Genomic DNA, 25,591 nt, shown 5'->3' with positions numbered 1-25,591 from the left:
AACTAAAGTTGAAGATTTTGACATTGGGTCTGAAACGGCCGTATCTATCCTAGTTGAATCAATAAATATCCACTCGTAGTCAAGAGTAACTGTTACAATGTGCACGTGTACATATGCATATGTATGTACATCTCGATGCGTGTTGAACTAATTGGCTAAAGGGAGATAGAGTAGTTGCTTTGATCAAACACTTTCATAATGGCTCCATAGCTTTTCACTCTTGGTGTTGCCAAGATAAAATATTTAGAAAATCGCTGAGATTTTGTAGTTTGTTATATGGAAAGTAGTGATTTGATCTATGAAAGAAAAGTATGCTATACTTTCATTTAATAAAAAGGATTCATTCGAGTTTTTAAACCAATGTTTTATATCATATATTTATATAACATTCACAATTGGAATGTAATCACCGAACCGTTCAAAAGTCAAAAAAATTGCCCTCTCATCGTCACATTTCGAGAAAATCACACAAAACCATTTCACATATAAATTATGGTAAATGGATTATGGGTGTAGGGTGAGTGGGTTCGGTGATTATTGGTCACAAAGCGCTCGCCCAAAAGTCACTCAAATCTCTATAATGGAACATCTGGCAGCCGAAATATCCATCATTCCAACGACAATTATCATACATACGAGAACTCGAGTGCCAAATATTTCAAATTCGCGATTTTCATGGCAAAACTTGTTTTTTTTTGGGCGATCGCAATGTGAATAATAGTCCAATTACCGGGTGAGTGAGACGACCATGTTGGCAATGTACAACTATTTATTTCGGCAGCCGGGGAGGAAATACTGGTAAACGCTTGCCGTCGAAGCACTTTCCAATCAATAGTTTTACGGTCAGTAGCTCGGGGCTGTCACAGGATCTGGCACTCGAGTTCGCATTAGTACAATATTTCGCGATTGATAGAGTTTTGGGTGTCAGATATTCCGTGATCAAGATTTTAGTGACGTACGCGAGATCTCTTTTTGCGCAATCACCACCGAACCATAAATTATAAGTGAAATGTTTATATGCTTTAATATAGAGACATAAAAAAATACATTCGGTTTTATATGTCCTTCCTGGAGGTCGTTAGGTCGACTGAAATCCAATTGTCAAAATAGAAATCGGCATCGTAAGATTGGCAGCAGTGTGTTGGCGGTGGTGGCGCAATTGAGGGGTGTGCGCTGCGCAGCCGCTCGTCTCGAATTGAGCGCTCCCGGTGTTCGCGAATTAGCAGTCGTCCAACCAGTCGGGGGCGCGATGGTGTCTCAGGAGAAGCAGCAGTCGGGGGCGCAGGCGTTGCTGAAGGAGCCGCGCGCCATCACTCAGGTACCCCATCATCATCCTCTCCCCTCGACACATCTCTTTATTTTATTTGACATTTCATTCACCCCTAAAGACTCCATTGTGATACGCATATCACTACTGCCCTTTCCTTGTCTCACCGAAGAACAGCAATCGCTGACATTCCCATACTGTTCATTCGTCATCATAAAACAAAACGGACGTATACAATCCTGCAATAATTGCAGCAACACAAAAAATAGTAGTTATCAGTGTATACTGTATACATATAAACAGTATGACTTTTTGAGATAAGAAAAAGACCTAACAAGTCTTTTTGTTTGCTGTCATTTTTTACTTTGTTTTAATTTTAATCAATTCAATTGTTTATTTATAATTATAACAAATAAACAATTGAATTGATTAACTTATACGATTTATTTCAGATGTCGTTATGTGGTGATGAAGAATTGTAATTTACCGTCAAATTTCGTAAAACGGTAAATGACCTTTTACTACTACCGGTAAACCGGTATTTACCGAAAAAATCGATATTTGCCGACAAACTGATATTTACCGGTAAATCGGTATTTGTCTGGAGATCCGTATTACTGGTAAACCAGTGTTTACCGGTAAATGGAAAAAGTTTTTTTTTGTGGATTTAGATAACTGTTTGGTTACTTTTTCTGAAAACATTAATATATACGATTTATTTCAGGTATCGTTATGTGGTGATAAGGAATTGTAATTTACCGTCACATTTCGTAAATAAGTAAACGGTAAATGATTTTTACTTCTACCAGTAAACCGGTATTTACCGAAAAAATCGATATTTGCCGACAAACTGATATTTACCGGTAAATCGGTATTTGTCTGGAGATCCGTATTACTGGTAAACCAGTGTTTACCGGTAAATGGAAAAAGTTTTTTTTTGTGGATTTAGATAACTGTTTGGTTACTTTTTCTGAAAACATTAATATATACGATTTATTTCAGGTATCGTTATGTGGTGATAAGGAATTGTAATTTACCGTCACATTTCGTAAATAAGTAAACGGTAAATGATTTTTACTTCTACCAGTAAACCGGTATTTACCGACAAAATCGATATTTGCCGACAAACTGGTATTTACCGGTAAACCGGTATTTGTCTGTAGATCCGTATTACTGGTAAACCAGTGTTTACCGGTAAATGGAAAAAGTTTTTTTTTGTGGATTTAGATAACTGTTTGGTTACTTTTTATGAAAACATTAATATATACGATTTATTTCAGGTATCGTTATGTGGTGATAAGGAATTGTAATTTACCGTCACATTTCGTAAATAAGTAAACGGTAAATGATTTTTACTTCTACCAGTAAACCGGTATTTACCGACAAAATCGATATTTGCCGACAAACTGGTATTTACCGGTAAACCGGTATTTGTCTGTAGATCCGTATTACTGGTAAACCAGTGTTTACCTGTAAATGGAAAAAGTTTTTTTTTGTGGATTTAGATAACTGTGTGATTACTTTTTCTGAAAACATTAATATATACGATTTATTTCAGGTATCGTTATGTGGTGATGAGGAATTGTAATTAACCGTCAAATTTCGTAAATATGTAAACGGTAAATGATTTTTACTACTACCGGTAAACCGCAATGTCATTTTATGTGCATATGTATATTTTTCGGTAAACGTCAATGTCAGCGATTGCTGTTCTTCGTAAATGGAAAAAGTTTTTTTTGTGGATAGGTGGATAGATATGTGGTCTCTTTTTCTAAAAATATTAACCTACATAGATTGAATCGTAAATAATTAAAAATAAATGAATTATGTCATATAAATGCATTCAAGTAAAAGTAATTCGTAATAAATAAATATTTTATTTATATTTTTAACTAACCATATTTATTTATTTAAAGTTTGGAACATTTGAATGTTTCGATCATAATTAAAATAATAGTCTGATCGCATTTCTAATCTATCAATTTCGAAATTGCCATATTTAATACTGAAAATAAACAAATTCCAGACAACCTAATCCCCAACACTCCATTTTGCATCGATTTCGAATGCATTATTATGCAATTATATGCCTAAATATGTACTCAATCCGCGGTAAAATAGTTTCCGGTAAATTTTCAAATTTAAATTACTGGTAAATTTTCAAATTTACCGGTAAACCGGTATTGCGATCCCCAATGGTAATATAACGAAACACCAACTACAAGCAAAATTATAAAAATTCAGATTTTTCAGATTTCAATTTTTCCAGCTTATTTAATCTGCAACGATTTAAGCATGGTCGGCGAACTACTTATCACTAGAGGTAGGATAGCCAAGGGGCCGCTCATTGTTCAATTGTTGTGAATCCTTTGTAAAAAATGTTCAGCAAACCTTTAACAATGCATTTACAACATTTGAACAATACGCGGCACGCTCTGGGTCCGGGCTTTACTCATCACTAGAGGTAGGATAGTCACAGTGCTATCCATTGTTCGGCAAACCTTTAACAATGCATTTACAACCTTTGAACAATACACGGCCCCCTCAGGCTCCGGTGACTACTTATCACATGTGTTTACTCGATGAGTTTGAAATATGAAGAACTTCTACATGTAGTCCACGTTGAAATAGATACATATGACTCGATGAGAAATTTAGAGCAAATGATGTTTTTGTTGCAAAACAGTTTAGTTTGGAAAGTTTGCATATATTGCTTATTTCATGTAAAAGATACAAACAGCAATTTTACAGCGTCAACAAATTGTGTAGCCGTTGTGAAATCGATCCGTTATAAATTGATTTCAATTGGCCTATGCTGCCTTATCTATGAACATGTGTTTCATGTTTTATAATACGAGGCCAACGCCTGAATAAATATCCTCTGATAAATGGTCACTTTTTATATCCACATATAATAATGTTTGTGGTTAATAACACTGAGCAACAAAAAAATTAACAGAGAGGAGACTATTAAATAAATTTAACCCACTGAATTCGAATATGACAATGATTTTTGTTGGTTTGCTCTCGTTTATGGGATATTGACTTTTGCAGTCTAACTCAAAATCTAGATTTGCTGTGCCATAAGTTAGTATTGGAATCAATAGTAAGATTTTTTTCTATTTATTGTCGATTTTAATTGCTTTAAAGTACTTAATTCTCTACTGCATTTTAAAAGTCAAAAATATACTTTTTTTATACAATTTTTTCTCAAGCCATTGGGCCAGTTGTATATTTCACTACATTTACAAGGATTGGTTTTCAATCTCAATATATGTATATATATTTTTTTTTTTCTTCTAAACGTACTTATTCCAGCTGTAAACGATTTTAAATTGAGTTAAAAATGTTGTTGTCGTTGACTATATGTTTTAGCGCATCATTCGATCTCACTCGCTCACGCTCACCTACGAGCGACGAGTGTCCCGCTTAGAACATTTCATGTTTTATTTTATTTTATTTCACACATTTGGCAAACCTCAAGACGCTGAATAACTTGAGATTAGCAAGAGAGATAGGAAAGGAGATGCCAATTTTACAGGAACCGTTTCAATGAAAATCAGAAAAATTGGCAAACTCTGATAAGAAACGATCGACCTGGAGTCACAAACCAAGGTCTGGCCAGCAGCAGAACTCTAGTGGGAATCGAACCCGTGACACTCTGCTCGAAAGCATAATATGCTAACCACTGGTTAGCATATTATATTGTAATTTAAAATCATTTACAGCTCGAATTAGTACGTTCAGATAAAATAAAAAAAATATTGAGATTGAAAACCAACCCCTGTGAACATAGTGAAATATAAAATTGGCCAAAAAATGTATAATAGCTCGAGATATTTTTTTTACTCTTAATATTCGCTAGATAACAGCAACAAAAAATCACGTTTTTGAGTTAACCAGTCTTTACTAAGTTTGACCCACTGAATTCGAATATGATGATGATTTTTGTTGTTTGGGTGTCCTTTACGAGATATGAGGGTTTAAAAGAATGCGCAATTTTTACAGTTTTTTGGCTTTTGCGATCTTTAATTCAAAATCTGGTATTGCTGTGCTCAAAGTGAGTATTGGAATCAATAGTCAGATGTTTTTTCTATTGATTGTGATTTTTTATTGTTTTAAAATACTTATAATTAATTTTATAGCGAATTTTTAAAGTCAAAAATATATTTTTTTTACGGATTTTTTATCTGTGCTATTTTGCATTTGTTTGGTCAGTTTTTCATTTCACCACGTTCATAAGGATTGGTTTTCTATCTCCATATTTTTTATTTTTATTTAAACGCACTAACTTGAGCGGTAATTGCTAAGAAAGACTTTCGTTCAGTTTCCGTGAGCGTACACCAGAAATGTTGGTGCAAGCGGGACGGCAAGCGAGAGTCCGCCACTTACGCGCGTAAGTGGCGGACTTGCCATCTCGCTTGCACCAACGCTATCATTTATCAGAGGATAGTGATTTGAAACAAAGTTAATAATTTTTATCACAAGGCTTATTATATTATTCATAATACGTATGTACATTGCTTACGAATTCTGCAAAAGTATGCAAGATATATGCCACCTCACCCAATCAATATTTTCGACCATACGCATAAATATAAGAAAATGTTATCGTATATCGTATAAGAAAATAGCCGTATATACATATTTGTTATTATGTTTTTTGTTAACGTGTGGATAATACGCAAATTTTCCGATGCGATGTTTTTTTTAGATAATGCAATCATTGTGTGACGAGCATACTAGCTTTATGCATATTATAATATTAAAAAATATTTGCATTCAATGTTGGGAAAATCATTCTAAGTGTGTTTTGTTTCTTATTTTTCAGGTGATGGTCGACATGAAGTTGTCCGACCTGACCGATGAGCTGAAGGAGAAGAACAAAGGGATTTTCCACTTTTCGTATTATGCCTCGTTATACTTGTGCTTGATGGTCGTGTTGATATTGACTATCATCTGTACCAGCTCGTTATATTTCTACGACGAGTATGCAAACGTACAGATGCAGCATTTCCGAGGACGTTGCAATATTCCGGTAAGAAAGGTTGAAGCTGAAAGGTTTTTATTTTTACAAGACTTGTGTGTTTTGTTACTAATTTTTGTTGATTTATTTTAGGTTGCGACGCCTCAGGGTCTGAAGCAAAACCAAGCTTCACCCAAAAACTCGAATATCGAGCTAGAATCTTTCTATGAAACGTTCGATATCGGCTTGCAAGATGATCCGTATGCGAATATCGATGTTCCGAGCTTCCAAGACGGTAAACCTGGTCGTTTTATACACGACTTCAGCACTAATATGACTGGTGGGTTGATTTAAAATGTTATTTTAAATAATTGAAATGTTTGTATATTATTATTATCGACGGGTTATTTATCGGAATTACAGCTATAGTCGATCCTGAAGGTATGCGTTGCTTCGTCATGCCTCTCGATAGAAACGCAGTGCTGCCTCCGAACTCGCTCATGGACATGATTCAGAAGATGATGAACGGGTATTATAATATAAATATGAACGTCATAAAGCACGATATGCGGGTGATCACTCCTCCGATTAAAGATCTGTCACGAATTGGAGTCCACATTAATAGGGAATGCAGGGGCTATGAGGTGTATGCCTTAGAAAATTATTATCATTCAGGTATTGATTTTTTTGTATTAATTTTTGTTTATTTTTTTGCATTTCTTTGATTGTTTTTTTGTTGTTGTTGTTTTAGTATCGAAGCGGTCGATCAACGAAGCCGTTCCAACCAAGTTCAGAGAATTCGCCGGAAACACTTTCCAGGAGTTTGATATTTTAAATCTGCAGGAGATTATTAAGTACGAGGCGGAGACAAAACAAGTCGTTCCAAATTGAATAAATTTTCTTTCCCATGATTTCATTACTATTAATTATTATATTATTTCTAGTAAATATGTATGTTTAACGTTTAAATGTGTAATTTAAGACTTATGTACATATATATGTGTCTTTTGTGTTTGAACTATTTTTTCGGTATTTATTATATATTCTATATGTCAAATTATTAAATTGGTATTCGACGATTTGATTACTTAATTAATGCTTTTAATATCTTTATCAATATTTATTATGTGCACCGTTGATAGATGATCAGTCGATTTTGTGCTGGATCAATGTCAGTAAATTACAGTTAAACATAGTTTTAGTTTAGTGTTATTACTATAATGAATATATAATATGAATTATAAAGGACATATTCACTATCCATCAGTTTTAGATAAAAATTACATTCTCTAGTAATAATGTACTTTAAAAATTTTGTTTTTGTTCTGGTATGTCGTCTTTGTGAGACTTGTTTTAAAATTATTTCATATAAAAAGTGTTAAAAAGTCAAGGTTAAACTACAGTCTTGCCATATGAACTTATGACAGCTTTAAATTGATTTTATTACTTTAAATTAAGTTTGGCATGTTATGAAATTGTTATCGAAGGAGTTCTTTCTTCATGAAATATCGTAATGTAATTAAACTGGATACCGGTATAAACAGAACGGAGCAGAAATTTGAACGTTCAATGATTCAGTCAAACTGAGAACGAATACGGTGTATAAATAAATGCGTTTAGATTTCTGTTCCGTTCACGACAATGGTACAAATTCCAATTTTATAAAAAATGTACTTTCAAATATGCAATTAAAGATAGGTTTAAAATACACACAACACTGTTTTTTAAACACTAGTTTATTTATAATTTAAACCAAAACGAGTTTGGTTACACAATTGTTAATTACATATCATAGTACATGTATAAATACACACATTTTGATTATTTTATTTCGTATAAATATAAAAATAACATTAATGTGACACTATATTAAAACTCAACAATGATTATTCTATATGAACGGCGTGACTTCTTCGTCTGTCTGACACTCTTCTATGATGACGTCGCGGTGCAGTGGACGCTTTCTGGTTTTCTTCATCTTCTTCCTGTGTATCTCTCCTATTATGTAGCTGGGATTGTCAAAGTGTTGCGAACTTGGCATGGTTACATTCGTTATGTCGTTGTCGCGTCTGTCAATATCTTCCATCGCCACTTGCCCGCCGAAGATCTCCGGAAGAGCGTCAATGTCGTCTGAAAAGTCCATCGCCACCGAAGACAACGGAACGTCTAAACACGGCGACAGCAACCTCGGACTATTGGCTAGAAATTCAGCCACTTCAGACGCATTGGGACGAATCTTATAATCCATGTTCCAGCATGACTTCATCAAACCTTCCCTTAACAGTGAAATAAAACATTGATTATTGTATATTTTCAGTAGTATTTTACCTAAAAAATGTCGACTTACAGCTGCGGCTTCACACCGTTCGGTATTGCCAATGTTTGGCCACCTTTGACATACTCCAATACTTCGTTGTTGCTCATGCCTTGAAACGGGAAGTTGCCGAATGTTATAATCTCGTATAGAAGTATGGCAAATGACCAAACGTCCGATGCTGGAGTGAATATTCCCAAGCACAAGCTCTCCGGGGCCATCCATCTCACCGGTAGCATACCTTTTCTGTTGAAGCGATAGTAGTCGTTCTCAAACATCAACCGGGACATACCAAAGTCGCCTAGTTTTACAACTCTTTGAGCGTTGATGAGGCAGTTACGGCATGCAACGTCCCTATGAACGTACTTCAGCTCGGCCAAGTAGCTCAGCGCTCGAGCTATATCCAAAGCCATGCTTGTAAGCTTTTTGCACGATATCTCATCTTTTTCCTCGGTATACATTCCGTTGACTAAATGCCTCCGCGCCAAAAGATACGTTTTCAGATCTCCGTAGAGCATATATTCCATTATGGTATAGAAAGGTTCGTTTTTGGTACACACTCCTAGTAATTTGACGATGTTTTTATGGTCGAATCTTTTCATGGATTCTGCTTCAGAAAGGAAATCCAACTTTTCTTCTCTATTAGCGCCCATTTTTAGAGTCTTGACGGCAACTGCTACCCATCCGTCTCCTTCGGTTAGCAACGCCTCTCCTCCGTAGACCGTTCCGAATGCTCCTTCACCTAGTTTTCGATTTATAACAACACACTCTCTAGAAGTTTCCCACTTGTCTAAAGAGGAAAGATTGATTGCAGCACTTTTATCAAAGCCGATAGCTTTCATATAATCTTCCGTCAGTTTGATTTTTTTGTCATACTTTCTTTTGAGCAGTATTATAAAAGTCAACAGCAACATGCCAAACACTGTAAAGCTTACTACATTGACTAATATAATTGCATTTTCGCAACTGATATTCAAAAAGTCAGCCAACGGTTGCAACAAACACTGCTCAGGTAAAATGAATCCATCATCTGGCCTTGTTTCTAACGGAGTTTGCCAAATTATATTAGAAATGTTCAAGTGTAAGATTCCAACGCCCATTTCTCCTTGAGGATTTGACATGTTTGGTGTAAAGTAACCGACGATTACTTTCGTATCGTTCAACCATTGTTTTATGTGTATTGTCGAGTACCGCGACGGACTACCGTAGAACTTTATTTTTCCAGATACACCATTGAATTCAGTTTGTCTTATAATGTCGACGAGATTCCTAAGAAAATAATAAACAAATTATTACAATTCATACTTTGGAAACTGTTAGGGCGAAAACACACCGAGTGGTATGAGACGTCACGTGTTCCGCGACCGTAAACAGTGGGTATTCCCCAAACCGAATTCAGATGTAGTTGCACATACAGAATGCATATGTTTGGGAGGTTGCATGTGTATGCATATCCATATGCAACCGACAAGTTTCTCTTAGATTTCTTCAAATATGGGATTCACCGCTATCGATCACTGTCAATCAAGGATAAAATATCACCGAAAACACTCCAGGGGGTGATTTTTTGGACTTCATGTATATGGACTAGGGGTGCTGCGTTTGTTCGCATGTTTAACCCTTTGAGTGCTGACGTCTTTTCTGTTGAAAGCCCGCCACGTTAAAATTTTCAACTAGAATTATTTAGAAATCCAATAGAAAGCAGGTATTAAAATTGTAACTAATCCAAACAAACCCTAGATAACTACCGCCGAGGATTTCGAGTTTTGTAAAGGTGTGTTTAGACTCTCTAATATATCTTGCAGCAATACAAAATAAAAAGTCCATTAATGAATGTATTTTTCCAAAACTATTTCCTTCTTCATTGTTGTTAAAATGTAATGCTCACAATCTAAATGCCAAGCTACAATCTAAAATACTCAGCAGTTAGGGATTTCCATCGGGAAATTCTGCTATGGTTATAAATTCAGAAATTCCGATGAAAACCAGTCTTTATAAACATTGACACGTATTACACGACCCATGTTCAATGCAAACTGAAAAGGCTAAAGCTCTTGGTTACTTTGTAGAGGCTCAAAAATACAAGGCCTATCGGCGTTTTTCAGGTCCATGGACTTGTTGGAAAAACGCCGATCGGCGTTGGTCAGCATTCAAGGGGTTAAAAGTATAGCGTACCACGTACCACTCAGTGTGTTTTCGCCCTTATTGTACGAGTACTCACATTGTTGTGAATTCAGAATGCATATCTGAAAACGATTCGGGATATGTGTTCAATAACTTTTCAGCGGCCAATGCGTATATCCACACAGCATCGTAAGCATATCCTGCATAATCTGAAGCGTAGTCATCGTTCAAGGCCAGCGATGTATTGGCCGTTTTGACACTTTGAAAGTGAGACCATTCAGAAACACGCTTCAAATATTTGGTACGCCATGATTTAACGCTGATGTTTTCTTGCATTATAGAATCGTCGGGTGCAAAGCTTGCATGTTGTAAAGAAAAGTGACCAGTAATTGCCTGAAATTTTATAGATTTTTTAATGAATACAAGTGATTATAAACTTATATAGAATGTGAAAACCAAAGCAGGATGATTATATATGTATATTTCGAAACTTTCTCTAGTGAAGTCATTATAAGTATTGTAACGTGGGAACATGAGAGAGAGAGAGAGAGAGTATCCACTGTGTAAGTGCATTCTTGGGTGAACAATAGAGACCCCGGATTAAGCTAACGGGACTCAGTAAGTGCCTGAACAAAGGATACGCGTTTAGTACGCGGGACAGATGTGTTGACCGTGTCCCGGTCTAAGAAAACACCGTTTGTGTTTGTAAGAGGATCGTTTATTTTTGTTCTTTCTTCAATTGTTACAATGGTTATTGTATGTACGAAGAAGTTGAGCTTCGGAGAAGTGAGCTGGTTGAACTCCAGAGGTTCACTCTGGCGTCTGGAGCTGTTGCGTCGGTTTATATATTTTCTGGCTTGAAGCGTGCCGTGTGCAATGTGTAAACGTCTTTCAGGACACGTTACAGTTTCCTGATGACATCACTGTTGGGTTTCGTTCGTTATACGATCGAGCGATGAACTCTTTCTTTTGGAATGGTCAAAGGGGACGTTGCCCTTGATTTATGCATGTTTGTATAGGAGCGATGATGATTGGTGTGAAATGTATGAGATCACTGGTTTTGATTCGTAATAGCACAAGTTGTGCTATATTCCTACACGCTGGAGTTCTCACAAACCCGGGCGAGTGCGTGCATAAACAATAGACTCACCAAGGTAGATCTTTTCGTGCCTAGACAATAGATACACAAATGGATCGGGGAAGCTGTGGTGTGGGAACTTGTCCTTTACACGGTAGATCAGATTATTCTGGAGTGAGCGGTGATTTCGTGTAGACCTCTCGAAACGACTTTGGCCTTTCATTTTTGGATCCTGAACCCACCCATACGCAACAGTATATTCTGCTGGCTCCAAAATATATGTAAGTCAAGGAACGATCATAAATTTCTCACAAAAGAAGACTCGATCATGTTTGAACAGATAGACGGACTCAAAAAGTTGATGTTTTAAAGTCAGAGAGTGATATAAATAAGATATTTACTTTATCTATGTAAGTAGTAACAGTAGATGAAGTTTTGTGATGATGCGAAAATTCGAATTAGAGATTTTTACTGATTTGAACTCAGAATCGATCACTGATCACGTTTTCATGATCTAGAAAAAAATGTGTGTGTTTGTTTGTTGTGTCTGAAATTGGTTACTGAAATTCTTATCGATACGACGTAAATTAAGTTGACCGGAAATGGTACCTCCCCTTATAGGTGTCCTCTTATTTTTAAGTTTTTGAATTCAATTATCTCTCATACACACCTCGATCATGGCATCCACGCTGCAATTAACACTCTCATTGAAGAAAGTGTTATAATGTGTTGTGTTGTACCAGTTATGGGATAACCAAGCGGGAAGAAACCACACATAGCCGTGTTTGCCGATCATGTTCAAATTATATGCTTGACACATGATAACTCTAGCTATATTGTCGTAAGTATCGGCTATGATTATCCTAGCCCTCTTCTCCTTCAAGTCTTCCAGATGCTTTTAAAAACAATATAAATACAATTTGTAAAAGGATACAATTTACACTTGAGCGCGGTTTATTTTGAGTTAATCTGATTTAATGTTGGAATAATATGATCACATACCTACCCTAATTATAGATGACTCTTTACGGTTGCTGGAAAATTTCACATTGGCGATCAGATTTATACCATTCGTCTCTAGCAGATTTCCCATGCTTGATATGTACTCGGTATATTTTTGTCCGTCTTCAGTCAAAGCCGCCACTCTGTTCCAATTCAGCTCTTGAAACAAGCGTAAGTAAACTTGTTTGTACTGATCATTTTCACCGTTGCTACGGAAGAAGTATGGATATCTGGTTCTGTCAGAGAAAGTTGAGCCTTCAGCACTGTATGATATTACAACTGTCGAATAATGCTTGGAAACACCAGCTAAAGGTTCCAAGGTGTCCGAGCAAGCTGGTCCGAGAATGCCGATGAGGTCTCGGTACTCGTTATGGTAATCTTTAATATTATTGCAATGTTCAGGTATGTAGTATCCATTTTTGCAAAAATCTGCATCACAATAGAATCTAAAATTAAATGCACATTACTCAAATAGGTTATTTTTGATTGCATCATGTGGTTGATTGACTCACTGTTTTGTTTCATTGTCGTAAGCGAAATTTTCCAACACTTTAGTGTGTTCCGAATCCAAATTAAAAATATTCGTCCGATTGTAATCCAAAAAGTATTCCCAACGATCGGCACCTTGTGAGAAATTGTACAGTTGATGTGGAATGAACCATCCGTATCTGCCGGAAGGCGCAATATTTCCACATTCAGAGAATAAATAAAAGTCCAAAGAGTTCTTGTAGTCTATATCCGGAGATATGGGAACTTCCAAATTTATCATCACGTTCGGAATTCTAAAATATTCAAATATAAGCAATATAAAGTATACGTTTTGATTCAAATTTGAATTGTTTCATTTATACGCACTTTCTGTGCAAATGTAGACTTTCATTTGAATCATATATTCTTTCCATCATCGTTGAAAAATTCGAAGAGACTCTTCTATCGACAAAATTCACTTTCTCATACCCCAAAACTTCTTCTAGTAATATTTTTAAGATGCCATTGAACAAGTGTTGTGTTATTTTATTCGACACTTGTAATGTAATATTGAGTGGTTTCCCTTCAAAATATACATTACGTGGACTTATATCTGAAAAAGAAAATTTTATTGAGTGCGAGGTATAAAAAAACGAATAAATATTCAAGTAAAACTATTTTTATCAGGTTTATAAACAATAAAATAAATTTATTGTATACACAAGATAAACATACGGTTTTGATTCGAATGAATAGAAAATGTCATACTAAAACTCACCGGTTAAATTTTTGAAGCATTTACTTCCCTCAATCGGTACGATCAGTATATATATTACAAGCGAAACATTGACGATGGAAAAAGTCATAATGTCATGCAATTACAATCTGTATATTATCCATCAAAGTATGTTTGTTTTCGATGCTTTTATTTTTCCTTTTAAAATCGGATTGATTGATTTAAGCACAATTGATATAATTTTAAGTAAATTGTACAACATATTTTTTACCACTTACCTGTTTTGCGCATAACTTACACAATGGGCTGTGGCGGCCCTGAGTAAATATACTCAAGATCGAGGCCTCTTTACTAGACACAGAAAGAAACCATTTGTTTAAACATATTTGGAATAATTTCAATATCAACACATGTATATGTTCGGCGGGATATACATATAGTAGCGTAAGTGCGTATAATTTAATCAAATTCTACGAAGTTAAAAACACAATTGAAAAATATTGCAATTTTGCTATTTGTTTTGTGTATTTTTTAATGCAATTACCTATCAATCGTTCATGTATTATAGTATTGTTTGAACTCGTCACAATAATGAAAAAATGACCATGAAATGTTACAGTGTAGAAAAAATGAATGGATTACAAATGAATGTTCAATATTTACAGTGTATTTTTTCGGGTTACAAAATGAATTATGGTGATGTAATAATTATAAGTATATAAATACAAATGATTTTTCATTAATTATAGAACAATTGCTATTTTTTTATATTCAAAGTATTATAAATGCATGTGACTTACGTTCTTGTGATTCTTGTGATGGTGAATTGTTTAGTCTTGCAGGTTTTTGTGATTTTTTGTTTATTTGGAATTCAAAGCAATCTATTCCGTTTCGAATTACTATTATGAATGGGTATTTACGTATTGTTTTCGCAACGAACAGCCGGTGCCGTACTGAAAGCTATGTAGATCTGTGTTTCGACTCGGCAAACGTACGAGTGGTGTCGCCAGTTGTCCATGTAGGTATACCGATTTGTTGTAATTATTTAACCTTTAAACTGCTGTCATTAAAAGAAATAACGTTGTGTAAAAAATTGTAAGTAATCTGAAATATATTATACATATAATGGAAAAAAAGTGGTTTTTTATATGATGTATCATACTAAGTTTGAGGATCGTTGTATTTTATTTTAAATTATTTAGATTTAATTTTTTTATGATACAGCTTCGAGTCACATTTATCTTTGCAGTGCAGGTAAAATGAAATGAAAGACTTTTTTATTTAAATTTAATATATTATATAAATAGTTTAGAAATAAAATCATCAAAATCACATTTGTTGTAAATAAATATTAAAAAATATCACCTTTGGTTAGCACAGTTGTTAAATTATTAAGTCAAATGCTTTAGTGTGCATTGGACGTCAATTTTTTGATCTCAAAATGTAGATTAAGATCTAAAATCTTGATGCAATTCCACCGCCTCTGCTGTCAGAATGCGATATTAGATCGTCTCCGAGCTGTTGTATACCGTTGCATGTAGGATATGGCTCTGGTGCGACCAAGACTGTTCCAAGCAGTCGAAGTGTTTGAAGTATGTTATCGTTGAAAACTGGTGTATGACTTTCTATAATATAAAAGCCAAACAGTATTTTATAAATAAGCGATATTGCAATTAGAATAACGTCTTAAATTAATCAACTGCATACTTTCATAAGCGATAACGGAACCGTTTAGAGCCTGCAGACGTGGACTCTCAAGAACTGAAGCCAATTGCTCTGACGTAGCTTTTCCTCTTAGAAGGTTTTCGATTACTTGAGCCGCTCCGGTGACTTCACCGCAACTTAGAACAACGCGTTGATCTGAAATTATGTATATTTCAAAATTAACAATATCGTATTGCTATCGCAGATGTCTTACACAGGATGTGGTGGATATTGATGATATGATTAGTACCTTGATGAGGACCTTAATTGAAAACTAAATATAATATATGTATATTAGCTAAATAAAAGTAAACTATATAGGTTTTTCATTCGAAATTGACCTATTTTTCATTTAAAATTGATTATTTTTCATTTCAAATGTCAATTTGAAATGAAAATTGGTCAATTTGGAATGAAAAACCTATATAAGATAGCATTATGTAGTGTTCTAAAGATAATATTATTTAGTTCAGTTTGGCATGGTATCGAATAATATTCAATACTCTCCTCTACAAAATCTCTGAAATTCGAAATTCTCACCCGAGTGAGATCATCTTCAAAAAATGACTTTGACACCATGACTTAATATTATATTTAGTTTTCAATTCAAGATACGGATTGCATTCATAATAATAATTACCGCATGTTTGTTCTGGTGTGATAATTATCGGCATGTAATTATTTAAATGGTCTGGTTTTCCTTGTGGTAGATTATCAAGGATAAAACCGCCAGAGGCAAATATTTGAGAACCGAGAGGTGAATTTAAGCCGATGATTAATGACACGTAAAGTTCGTCTTTATCGATGACTGCCACAGTGGAACTTGATCCGGACGAAGAAGACGGAAATATCATCTTGATATTTGTAGCCGTTCGGAATGCATCAGCTCCTCGGAAGGTAGCTTCATTCTGGGCTTTGGAGTAATTTAAAAATTTCATTAGCTTAATAGCTGCTGGTTTCGAAGGCATATAAATGGTGGTCTCGTTGAAGGTGTAGTTGGCTGCTTCGCTCGTTGATATTCCAGATACGCTGGCTTCCGGAATGAAAGATGTGACGCTGGAGTTTGCGATTGCGTACAAGAAAGAGGCTAAGGAGGGAAGCTTCAAGATGTGGCCGGGTTGAATAGGACCGAATAAGTTAACGTTGCCTACATTTTGCAATGCCATGACTAGAGTATTGGGAACGCTGAAGCCCGTTCTGAAACAAATGGAAAACATTTGTAAAACAACTAAACAAATGATTAAATTGTACACAATACTATAACTATATCTTTTTCACACTATATCTTACAAAATTTGCATTATAGGCTCTCATTATCTCTCATATATATTTGTACTTCACTAATAGGTTATGTAATGAATATTAAAATGTTTATATTATAGTGGTGATAATTCGATATGCGTGTTTTGGCCAAACGCCAATTACAAGTTGATTTTACTTCTTATTATTTTATTAACTAGTGTTGTGCCCGATGAAATATCATGAAATATCATGGGTTATGGCATACTTGATTAAATAAAAAAAATTAAAAGAAATGTGTCGGTCCTGTGTGCGATCCGCATGCGGTCGCATTTTTTTCAAATACAGTTAAAATATAATTTATTCAATATTTATATTTAATTGGTTAATATGAAAAACAAATGGTAAAAATCTACTTACCAACCTACATATGTACATTATAAAACAGCAATAGAAAAAATTTTTAATTAATTAATTTTCAAGAAATGCCATTTGTTGAAAATTAATTAATTAATTAAGTAATTAATTTTCAAGAAATGGCGCTAAATGTTCTGAGACTATTTTCCTAGAGGAAACATTGGTAGCAAACAGTATATATAGAGGTTAATTTTGATTCGTTATTATATACGTACATATGTTTTGTTTGCAGTGTTTTTAACTATGACGTACATATATACATATGTCGAATCGAAACCACTATTATAGTACGGCAAGCGTTATCGCAGACACACAGAATAGCGATATTACGATAAGTAAGCGATATTATGATAAGTAGCATAGTTATCATATTCATATATATAATATCGCTATTCTGTGTGTCTGTGTATCTGAGATAACGCTCGCCGTACAATAGTCGAATATAAGTCGTTTCGATTCGACATACATACATATGTACGTCACAGCTAAACCACTGCCAACAAAATGTACGAATTAATATACGAATATAATTACGAAAGAAAAAAACTTCTATATACATATATACTGTTTACTACCAATGTTTCCTCTAGGCAAATTAATCTATTGAAAATTTATTTAATTAATTTTTCTATTGGTGTTTTATATCTAATATATAATATCGAAAGAGAAAGTTAGTAAGTATTTTTGGTTGAGAATCGAAAACAAGTCAGTTTCTATGCTGACGATTCGATTGGTTGAATATTATTTTTTTTTCGATCCAAATAAATATTTACTATTAGATTCGCCATGTTTAAGCTGTTTATATTACAAATACTGAGCGAAGCCAGGTAAAACAACTAGTTTTTATATATGTATATGTCGGTAGGTAGGTAGTTCTTACTTTTTTTCATATTAAACAATTAAATATATTTGAAAAAAATGCGACCGCATGCAGATCAAACACAGGACCGACACATTTCTTTTAATTTTTTTTTGTTTAATAACTTAATATGCGATAAATATTATCAAATTAATATTCTATTCTAAAGTTATATATTTAATAAGTGACTTGTTGTCACTTCTGTTAGTATTCAATAGCAAGTTTTTAATCCTATCTTTTATTATAATATAGCAAAGTTACCTTGCCAGTTCAGCCGCTGGCAAAACCAATTCCTCCCAATCGATGTTCCCAAATCTATTGTGAATGAAAGCTAAGCCTTTCACTAATTGAGGAATATTGGATTTACTATCGGCTGTAAAATCTACAACTATTGGTGAAGGTGTGATTGGAGTTCTTCTTGATTTTCGATAGTCGTACATCATCATTGTTCCAGTACTGTAAAATAAAAATCACACATAAAACAGACTGAATGGAAGTTATATTGAAATATTTATATTAAATAAGTTATGAATTACGCATCGAGTCCTGCAGAGTGAGGATTGACTACGGATAAGCAGAACGCAGCTGCTATGGCTGCATCCACAGCATTTCCTCCGGATTTCAATACATTCGTTCCAATACTAGAACACTCCTGACTGTCAGTAGCGACTGATCCGTGTGGAACAACCTGTACAATTTTTTTTCACCAATCAATAAAATGAATATCATAAGATTTCAGATCAAATCAAAGTATACCTCATAATCTCCATAGTGTATTTGAGTTGCGAGAGCAATAGTAACGGCTAACGAAAGTAGGGCAAACGAAATGATGATTAATTTAACACCGCCGAATTTATGTGCAAAGCCCGTCGACTCCGAAGGTCTCAAAGGAATGTCTTCCCGAAGTTCACCTAGTTGTAAACAAGAAAGTAAGTTTGGAAACTTTCAAAAGGAAGATTGATTAAATTTTCAAAGCATAATCTTTGAAATTCATCATCAAATTGCCGATTTGTTTACAGTGTCCTCGTTTTATTAACGATGACCGTTAGTAATTTATTTGATTTAGTTAAACTAACCCGGATTGGATGGTTCATCGTTGACCATTTTCGCACGGTGGTTCCAGAGCAGTGTCAATGATCGGAATAAATGATGAATATTGCTGTCGTGTCTGACATGACGGAAGACCAGGTCATCCCAGCTGTCACGCACCAACTGACGTTCGTTGGCAGACGGTCAGAGGTGGTAAATGCGGGTACCATTCCACTACAGAAACTTGTTTGGCAACTTGTGACGCACTACATAGTAAACAAAGTTTTACTCCAAAATAGTACATATAACTTATCTAGTCGAAAAATGTACACTTAGTTAGGTTAATCTTTCTATAGGTTCATACATCATCATCATGGGTCTACCTCACGGGCCGGAATGTGAAATGCTGGAAAACGCAAATATCGGAAGGCAAAGATCGAAAATCGAAAGATCGTAAGTCGAAAGATAAAAAAAGGGTGCATGGTAAACGGTACACACTCACTTAATTTGCGCGAGCAGGATACAACAGGAACAAGAGGAACAGGCTTTTCCTCCCATATTATTGTGCGCGCGCAGAATACGGGAGGAAAAGCCTGTTCCTCTTGTTCCTGTTGTATCCTGCTCGCGCAAATTAAGTGAGTGTGTACCGTTTACCATGCACCCTTTTTTTATCTTTCGACTTACGATCTTTCGATTTTCGATCTTTGCCTTCCGATATTTGCGTTTTCCAGCATTTCACATTCGGGTTCGTCACGGAGACCGCATTACCACATACATATATGTAATATCGGTTCTCGGAAAGATGCACTAAATTGCGCTGAATAGTAGCGCACTTTCGATAAGTCCTAATTTTCAAATGCGCTCAAAAAGAACTTACGCAATATAATTTCACAAAAAAAGGTTAGCACCCTCGGATAACATACAACTACCCCTTGACGCTTTTTTGTGGAATTCTATTGCGTTAGTTGAAGTTCTTAGTTATCCTTGAACATCTTTGAAAGTTTGGATGTCTCGAGAGTGCAACTATCTCGAGTGCAACTATCTCGAGTGCATTTTTCCGGTCACCATAATATCGCTATTCTGTGTGTCTGTTTGTCTGTGTAAGATAACGCTCGGCGTACTATAATAGTCGTTTCGATTAGACATATATATGTATGTACGTCACAGCTAAAACAATGCCAACAAAACGTACAACATAATACGAACATAATAACAGATCAACAAAAAACTTCTGTATATATACTGTTTGCTACCAATGTTTCCTCTAGAGCAATAAGTCTCGGAGCATTTATCGCCATCTATTGATAATTTATTTAATTAATTGGTTTTTATATTGTTTTTCGTGTTTTATATTGTTTATATGTAGGTAGGTAGGTAGTTTTTCGCATTTTTTTTCATATTAAACAATTAAATATAAATATTAAATTAAATATAGTTTAAAGGTATTTGAAAAAAAATTTACTGCGAGCGGATCGAACACAGGACCGAAACACTTCGTTAATTTTTTTTTATTTAATAGCTTGATATTCCATAACCCATATAATGATATTTCATCGGGCACAACGCTAGTCTGTTATAATTTTGACTAGAAGAAACACTACATTCATTGTTCATTGACCACTTTAAAGTTGATGGTAACTAGGACTTTAAATTTAAAAAATAGGAATTATGCGTCATACTTAATAATGCTTTTCATTACTTATCTAATTATATATTAATCATTACTTATAATGCTTTTGATGGCACTTTTACTCACTACAGATTGATATCAATATTTTAATTTACCGACAATTGGAATTGATGCATTCATTATGTAGCCCTTCATAATTTCAATGAATTTTGAAATACACAATTGGTGATATTTATATATTGCATTGATTAATTTACTTTCTAATGCCCTGATTTAACATTTCTGACCAGTACAGTTACGTGGGCAATGACTCATCGTATGAACACAAAAGCTGACGCTGGTAAATTGGCTTAACGTTTACGTAGCAAAATACGTTCATTTGGATCTCCTTTTCTAAATGCAGCAAATAGGTTTTGTGTGTTTACATATTTTATAATATGTCTTGAAGGTCAACCTTGAATGAAAAGAAACATTTCGAATGCAAGTAATGAAACCCCATGTGTTTCTAGAAACGAAAATATACTCATATTGTATGTATGTATGTAGATATGCAGTCAAAATTCAATAAAAGACTGATGAAGAAAATAGACGATAAATTGTAATTTTTTGGATTTATTTATTTATGTAATTAAAATTATTTGTAATTATCACTAAGCATTAATTAAATCAAATTTTAGCTTCTAATTGTTATATGAACATAGCTCGTATCAAAAATTCTAACTAGCGAAGTTGATTCTAACTAGCGGCAAATAGAGTAAACCTAGAACCTAGAATTTTCTTACTAATTTCTGGTTGGAAAGAATGTAAAAGGGATTAGAATATGAATATTGATTTTTTTGACACTTTCGATGCCAGAAACCTGGGAAATTGTTATCTTCTCAGTTTGCTAAGTCAATCTCCGATTGTAATAAATTGGTAGAATGAAACTTATACAATACATATAACAAATTACCAGGCGTTGTCCAGGCGAGTGAAAAGTGAAAAAAAATGAAAAAATTTTCGATTACCATGAGATAATATACCAAATTTGATGGTTCTAAATTAAAAAATGACATTATATATAGCGGGAAAACAAACATTAGCATTTATATACATATTATGGGATGAAAGGAATGAAATGATGGTAAAATTTAATACAGAACTGTTTAATATGACGGCTGAGAAGGAAGTTAAGTGGTAGCCACCAACATGGTCGAATCGGTCTTAGCTAACAGAATGGCGACCCAAACTCGACCATTTCGTGGCCACAATATTTATTAGGATTGGATATGTTTGCCAATTCAAGCCTTGATTTATTGTCCTTCAATTGAGTTTAAATATATGGCAATTAAGTTCTGTCCTTTGCGATTCATATCCTTTACAAAAGGTGATTCTTTCTGAACTTGACCGTCTTACATCGATAACTTTGATACAAAGCAAACCTTTCGACAATGTCACGTAGGATTTACTTAGCACGTGTTTGTGTGCGTTGGCCTGCATAAAATGGAAAACGCTTTAAATGTCACGAGGAAATCATTTTTAACAAGATTAGACTATTAAACATATTACGGAAGCCCCACAAATAGACAGTCAATATAAAAAGAATATCTTTAGGGTTCCATGTACTGTGTGCGTGTCTTCCGTTCCAAGCAGTTCATTTCATACATCGTATTTTTGGTATAGCAGAGTGCAAACATGGTTTATAATTTCAAAGTGTTTAAAAAGTGTGCTCCGAATGGAAAACTCACCCTGTACTTGGGAAAAAGGGACTTCGTTGATTACATATCGGCCGTCGAACCTATCGGTGGGTTAATTAATTGATTCTGTTGGATCAATAATGAGACCCAACATATTTTTTAGTGATAATTAGTCTAGATAGTTAGATTTTGTAATATTTGTCGTCTTTGTCTTACAATCATAGCCAGCAGCATGGCTCGGTGGTTGGACTTTTGCCAAGCACCGAGAGCCGCCGGGTTCAATCCTGTGAGTTGATCTCGATTGAAAAGAATTTATTCTGAGTACATCTGTAATGCTGCTGGTCAGACTTGGATATTTGTGACTACAGGTCGATCGTTTCCTATCAGAGTTTATCATTTTTTTGTATTTCATTGTTGAAACGGTTCCTTGATCAAATTGGCTAAATACCTTCCTACCAACTATGACACCACTATTTGAGTATGATTAATGTACAATAAAATTTTTGTCTCGTTAAGTTAGAGTTTTCGGTGTCTCGTAATTCAGTGACTTATGTAATAAAAATGCTGCATTGTTTGTAATTAATTTGTAATAACCAGGAAGGCGGGGTTTACTTGTTAGGCCTTCCTGGTATATTTGTATATACTAAAATAATACAATAATCGATTAACCAACGTGGACGCATTTGTCTTGGACTGAGTATTTTTTAAGTGGTATCTCCTTACTTTTTAGAAGAAAAGAATGGAAATTTATTTAGTAGAGTAAATTTAGCATTGTATGAAAAACAAATTTGGCTGTTTTTTTGTTGTTGAAGAAAGTTGTCGAAGCTGTTTTTTTTTTGTTTTGACCAATTCGATGTATGTTTTCAGTACTCAAATGATACATGTTTTAGAATGAATGTTTTTTTTGTACGAATGTGCACATACGAGTGGTATTCTAAAATGCTCGACATTCTTGAATTTCAGTGTAATTTTTTTCTTTGGACTAAATTCTATTGGAATAATTGCGTGTATCGACAAGGGTTAGTCGGCCGTTTCTACAAAATGTATGTATGTATGTATGTATGTACTTATTTGATAACATTTTTCTTGGAATTTGGCATTCTGGAATATTTTCTATGTATAAAACTGTTGTCATTGTAGTTATTTCTTAGAAATTGTAGGCCACATTCCCTCAAAGGGGTTATTCGGACGGTCGGTTTTTTGCTCGCCCTTAAATGTTCATTCGATGTATGATGTAATATAATATTTATTGGGTCGCGTTAAATTTTTCGACTAATTTCAGATGGAGTCATTTTGTTGGATCCGGAGTATACGAAAGGACGAAAAGTTTACGGACAAGTTGTATGCTCGTTCCGTTATGGAAGGGAAGAAGATGAAGTGATGGGATTGAATTTCCACAAAGAACTTTTCCTAGCTTCTGAACAGTTGTATCCTCCTCCGGAAAAGCGAACTTATAATTTGACTAAATTACAGGTTAGACTTGTCGAACTTAAACCAATTTTCCTTGAGATGAAAATTTGTACTTAATACGAAATTAATTTGGATCTATAGGAAAGACTATTGAAGAAGTTGGGCGAAAATGCAGTGCCGTTTACTTTCCAACTGCCAGCAGGTGCTCCAGGATCTGTAACATTGCAACAAGGATTGGAAGATGAAGGAGAACCATGTGGGGTTCAATATTATGTCAAAGTCTTTGTTGGAGAGAGTGAAATCGATAGATCACACAGAAGGTACATACGTTTTTACATAAGCTTCATCGACACGTGTTCATTCATATCTAGAAAACCTACCTTCTTATTGTTATGTATTTACAATTAACTCTATTCATTGTTATATAAAGGAGCACTGTTGGACTGGCAATTCGAAAGATTCAATTTGCACCCAGCAAGCAAGGAAACCAACCATGCACAGTGGTTCGAAAGGACTTCCTGTTGAGCCCTGGAGAGCTCGAGCTAGAAATGACTTTAGACAAGCAGGTACTTATGTATACGAACATTAAATAATACTTATTTTCAGTTGAATCCAAATTAAACATATCTTATTTTCAGTTGTATTTACACGGCGAACAAATTGCGATCAACATATGCGTACGAAACCACAGCAACAAACCTGTCAAGAAGGTAAAAGCTTCTATCCATCAAGGTGTAGACGTTGTCCTGTTCCAAAACGGACAATATCGCAACGCCGTATCCAGTGTTGAGACACAGTAAGGACTTTTTGGGTTTATTCTGAACATATTAATAGGCAGTGGCTCCATTTTAAACTAACTTTCAGAGACGGCTGTCCAATTCAACCAGGATCTAACTTGCAGAAGATATTATACTTGAAACCTTCTTTGGGAAGTAATAGGGATAAGCGTGGTATTGCCTTGGATGGCCAAATCAAGAGGGATGACACTACCTTAGCGTCTACCACTTTGTAAGTTGAATTTGTTGAATTATTTTGTAGCTAATTAGACAGTGTTTAAGATGTAGCATTTTGGGTACAGGTTGATGGATCCAGAGCAGCGAGATGCTTTTGGTATCATCGTCAGTTACACAGTCAAAGTGAAGTTGTACCTTGGAGCACTCAATGGGGAATTGACAGCTGAACTTCCATTCATCTTAATGCACCCCAAGGTAAATTATTGTTTTTATTTTAATCTAATTATTCTTATTGCGTATTTATCATTGATGATGTTTCAGCCTGATAAAGCAAAATTGATCCACGCTGACAGTCAAGCTGATGTGGAAATGTTCCGACAGGATACTATTTGTCATCAGGAGAGTGTTGACGTATACTGAAAATAATAAATTAATATGAAAGGCGTTTAAATAATTATCCAAATATTTATGGTCATGTATATTATCGGAAAAAAAAGTATTTAAATGATTGGAAACGCATAAAATTTAATCGCTTATTTAAACAAAATAACAATATTTAATCAAAATAGTAGTTTTAATACAAATGTATCTTTATATGAATGTGTAATGATTTTAATAAATGTATAAATATTATATTATTTTTATTTTTATATACTTTGATTTCGGTTTTATATGTCATTTTTACCAAGGAGCCGAACCGTTATTTTTTTCGTTCCTGT

At 34.6% G+C, this 25,591-nt stretch overlaps 4 protein-coding genes across 5 annotated transcripts; 2 read left to right on the top strand and 2 right to left on the bottom strand.

Moving 5' to 3' along the window:
- Nucleotides 1-1,124: 1,124 nt before the first annotated feature.
- On the top strand, nucleotides 1,125-8,538 carry LOC143916968 (integral membrane protein 2B). Its single transcript, XM_077438310.1, has 5 exons — nucleotides 1,125-1,318; nucleotides 6,099-6,305; nucleotides 6,387-6,573; nucleotides 6,657-6,908; nucleotides 6,985-8,538. The coding sequence occupies exons 1-5, from the start codon at nucleotides 1,250-1,252 to the stop codon at nucleotides 7,122-7,124; spliced, it is 855 nt and encodes a 284-aa protein (XP_077294436.1). The 5' UTR covers nucleotides 1,125-1,249; the 3' UTR covers nucleotides 7,125-8,538.
- On the bottom strand, nucleotides 7,937-14,994 carry LOC143916969 (uncharacterized). The gene is made up of 10 exons (XM_077438311.1): nucleotides 14,756-14,994; nucleotides 14,234-14,306; nucleotides 13,998-14,153; nucleotides 13,607-13,832; nucleotides 13,264-13,533; nucleotides 12,756-13,197; nucleotides 12,420-12,644; nucleotides 10,769-11,064; nucleotides 8,581-9,816; nucleotides 7,937-8,509 (listed from the first exon to the last, which is right to left on the bottom strand). The coding sequence occupies exons 3-10, from the start codon at nucleotides 14,083-14,085 to the stop codon at nucleotides 8,125-8,127; spliced, it is 3,168 nt and encodes a 1,055-aa protein (XP_077294437.1). The 5' UTR covers nucleotides 14,086-14,153; nucleotides 14,234-14,306; nucleotides 14,756-14,994; the 3' UTR covers nucleotides 7,937-8,124.
- On the top strand, nucleotides 14,366-25,505 carry Arr1 (arrestin 1). Of its 2 annotated transcripts, none has more exons than XM_077438309.1 (8): nucleotides 14,366-14,973; nucleotides 23,792-23,982; nucleotides 24,061-24,239; nucleotides 24,350-24,485; nucleotides 24,558-24,715; nucleotides 24,784-24,927; nucleotides 24,998-25,127; nucleotides 25,194-25,505. In XM_077438309.1, exons 2-8 carry the CDS (start codon nucleotides 23,890-23,892, stop codon nucleotides 25,290-25,292), a joined length of 939 nt encoding a protein of 312 aa, XP_077294435.1. In that variant the 5' UTR covers nucleotides 14,366-14,973; nucleotides 23,792-23,889; the 3' UTR covers nucleotides 25,293-25,505. The 2 variants fall into 2 exon arrangements, with proteins under 2 accessions (XP_077294435.1, XP_077294434.1); XM_077438308.1 differs by lacking the exon at nucleotides 14,366-14,973 and adding an exon at nucleotides 22,508-22,616 and having other exon boundaries at nucleotides 25,194-25,504.
- Nucleotides 15,246-19,389, bottom strand: LOC143916966 (glutathione hydrolase 1 proenzyme-like). Its single transcript, XM_077438307.1, has 7 exons — nucleotides 19,251-19,389; nucleotides 18,931-19,085; nucleotides 18,711-18,862; nucleotides 18,436-18,630; nucleotides 16,300-16,856; nucleotides 15,663-15,815; nucleotides 15,246-15,580 (listed from the first exon to the last, which is right to left on the bottom strand). The coding sequence occupies exons 1-7, from the start codon at nucleotides 19,276-19,278 to the stop codon at nucleotides 15,411-15,413; spliced, it is 1,410 nt and encodes a 469-aa protein (XP_077294433.1). The 5' UTR covers nucleotides 19,279-19,389; the 3' UTR covers nucleotides 15,246-15,410.
- Nucleotides 25,506-25,591: the final 86 nt, after the last annotated feature.

The sequence above is a fragment of the Arctopsyche grandis genome, chromosome 9, assembly GCF_051622035.1.
Source record: "Arctopsyche grandis isolate Sample6627 chromosome 9, ASM5162203v2, whole genome shotgun sequence".
NCBI lineage: Eukaryota > Metazoa > Arthropoda > Insecta > Trichoptera > Hydropsychidae > Arctopsyche > Arctopsyche grandis.
This window is presented reverse-complemented; position numbering and strand designations above follow the sequence as displayed.

Coding starts and splice junctions, on each gene's coding strand:
- LOC143916966 (XM_077438307.1), bottom strand. CDS start 19,278: ATGGTCAACGATGAACCATCCAATCCGG. Junction 19,086..19,250: donor CGATGAACCATCCAATCCGG/GTTAGTTTAACT, acceptor GTTTACAACTAG/GTGAACTTCGGGAAGACATT. Junction 16,857..18,435: donor CCAGCGGCTGAACTGGCAAG/GTAACTTTGCTA, acceptor CATTTGTTTCAG/AACGGGCTTCAGCGTTCCCA.
- LOC143916969 (XM_077438311.1), bottom strand. CDS start 14,085: ATGACTTTTTCCATCGTCAATGTTTCGCTTGTAATATATATACTGATC. Junction 13,833..13,997: donor ATGCTTCAAAAATTTAACCG/GTGAGTTTTAGT, acceptor TTTCTTTTTCAG/ATATAAGTCCACGTAATGTA. Junction 11,065..12,419: donor GCGTGGATGCCATGATCGAG/GTGTGTATGAGA, acceptor ATAAAATTTCAG/GCAATTACTGGTCACTTTTC.
- Arr1 (XM_077438308.1), top strand. CDS start 22,508: ATGGTTTATAATTTCAAAGTGTTTAAAAAGTGTGCTCCGAATGGAAAA. Junction 23,983..24,060: donor ATAATTTGACTAAATTACAG/GTTAGACTTGTC, acceptor TTGGATCTATAG/GAAAGACTATTGAAGAAGTT. Junction 24,716..24,783: donor GTATCCAGTGTTGAGACACA/GTAAGGACTTTT, acceptor ACTAACTTTCAG/AGACGGCTGTCCAATTCAAC.
- LOC143916968 (XM_077438310.1), top strand. CDS start 1,250: ATGGTGTCTCAGGAGAAGCAGCAGTCGGGGGCGCAGGCGTTGCTGAAG. Junction 6,306..6,386: donor GAGGACGTTGCAATATTCCG/GTAAGAAAGGTT, acceptor GATTTATTTTAG/GTTGCGACGCCTCAGGGTCT. Junction 6,909..6,984: donor AGAAAATTATTATCATTCAG/GTATTGATTTTT, acceptor TTGTTGTTTTAG/TATCGAAGCGGTCGATCAAC.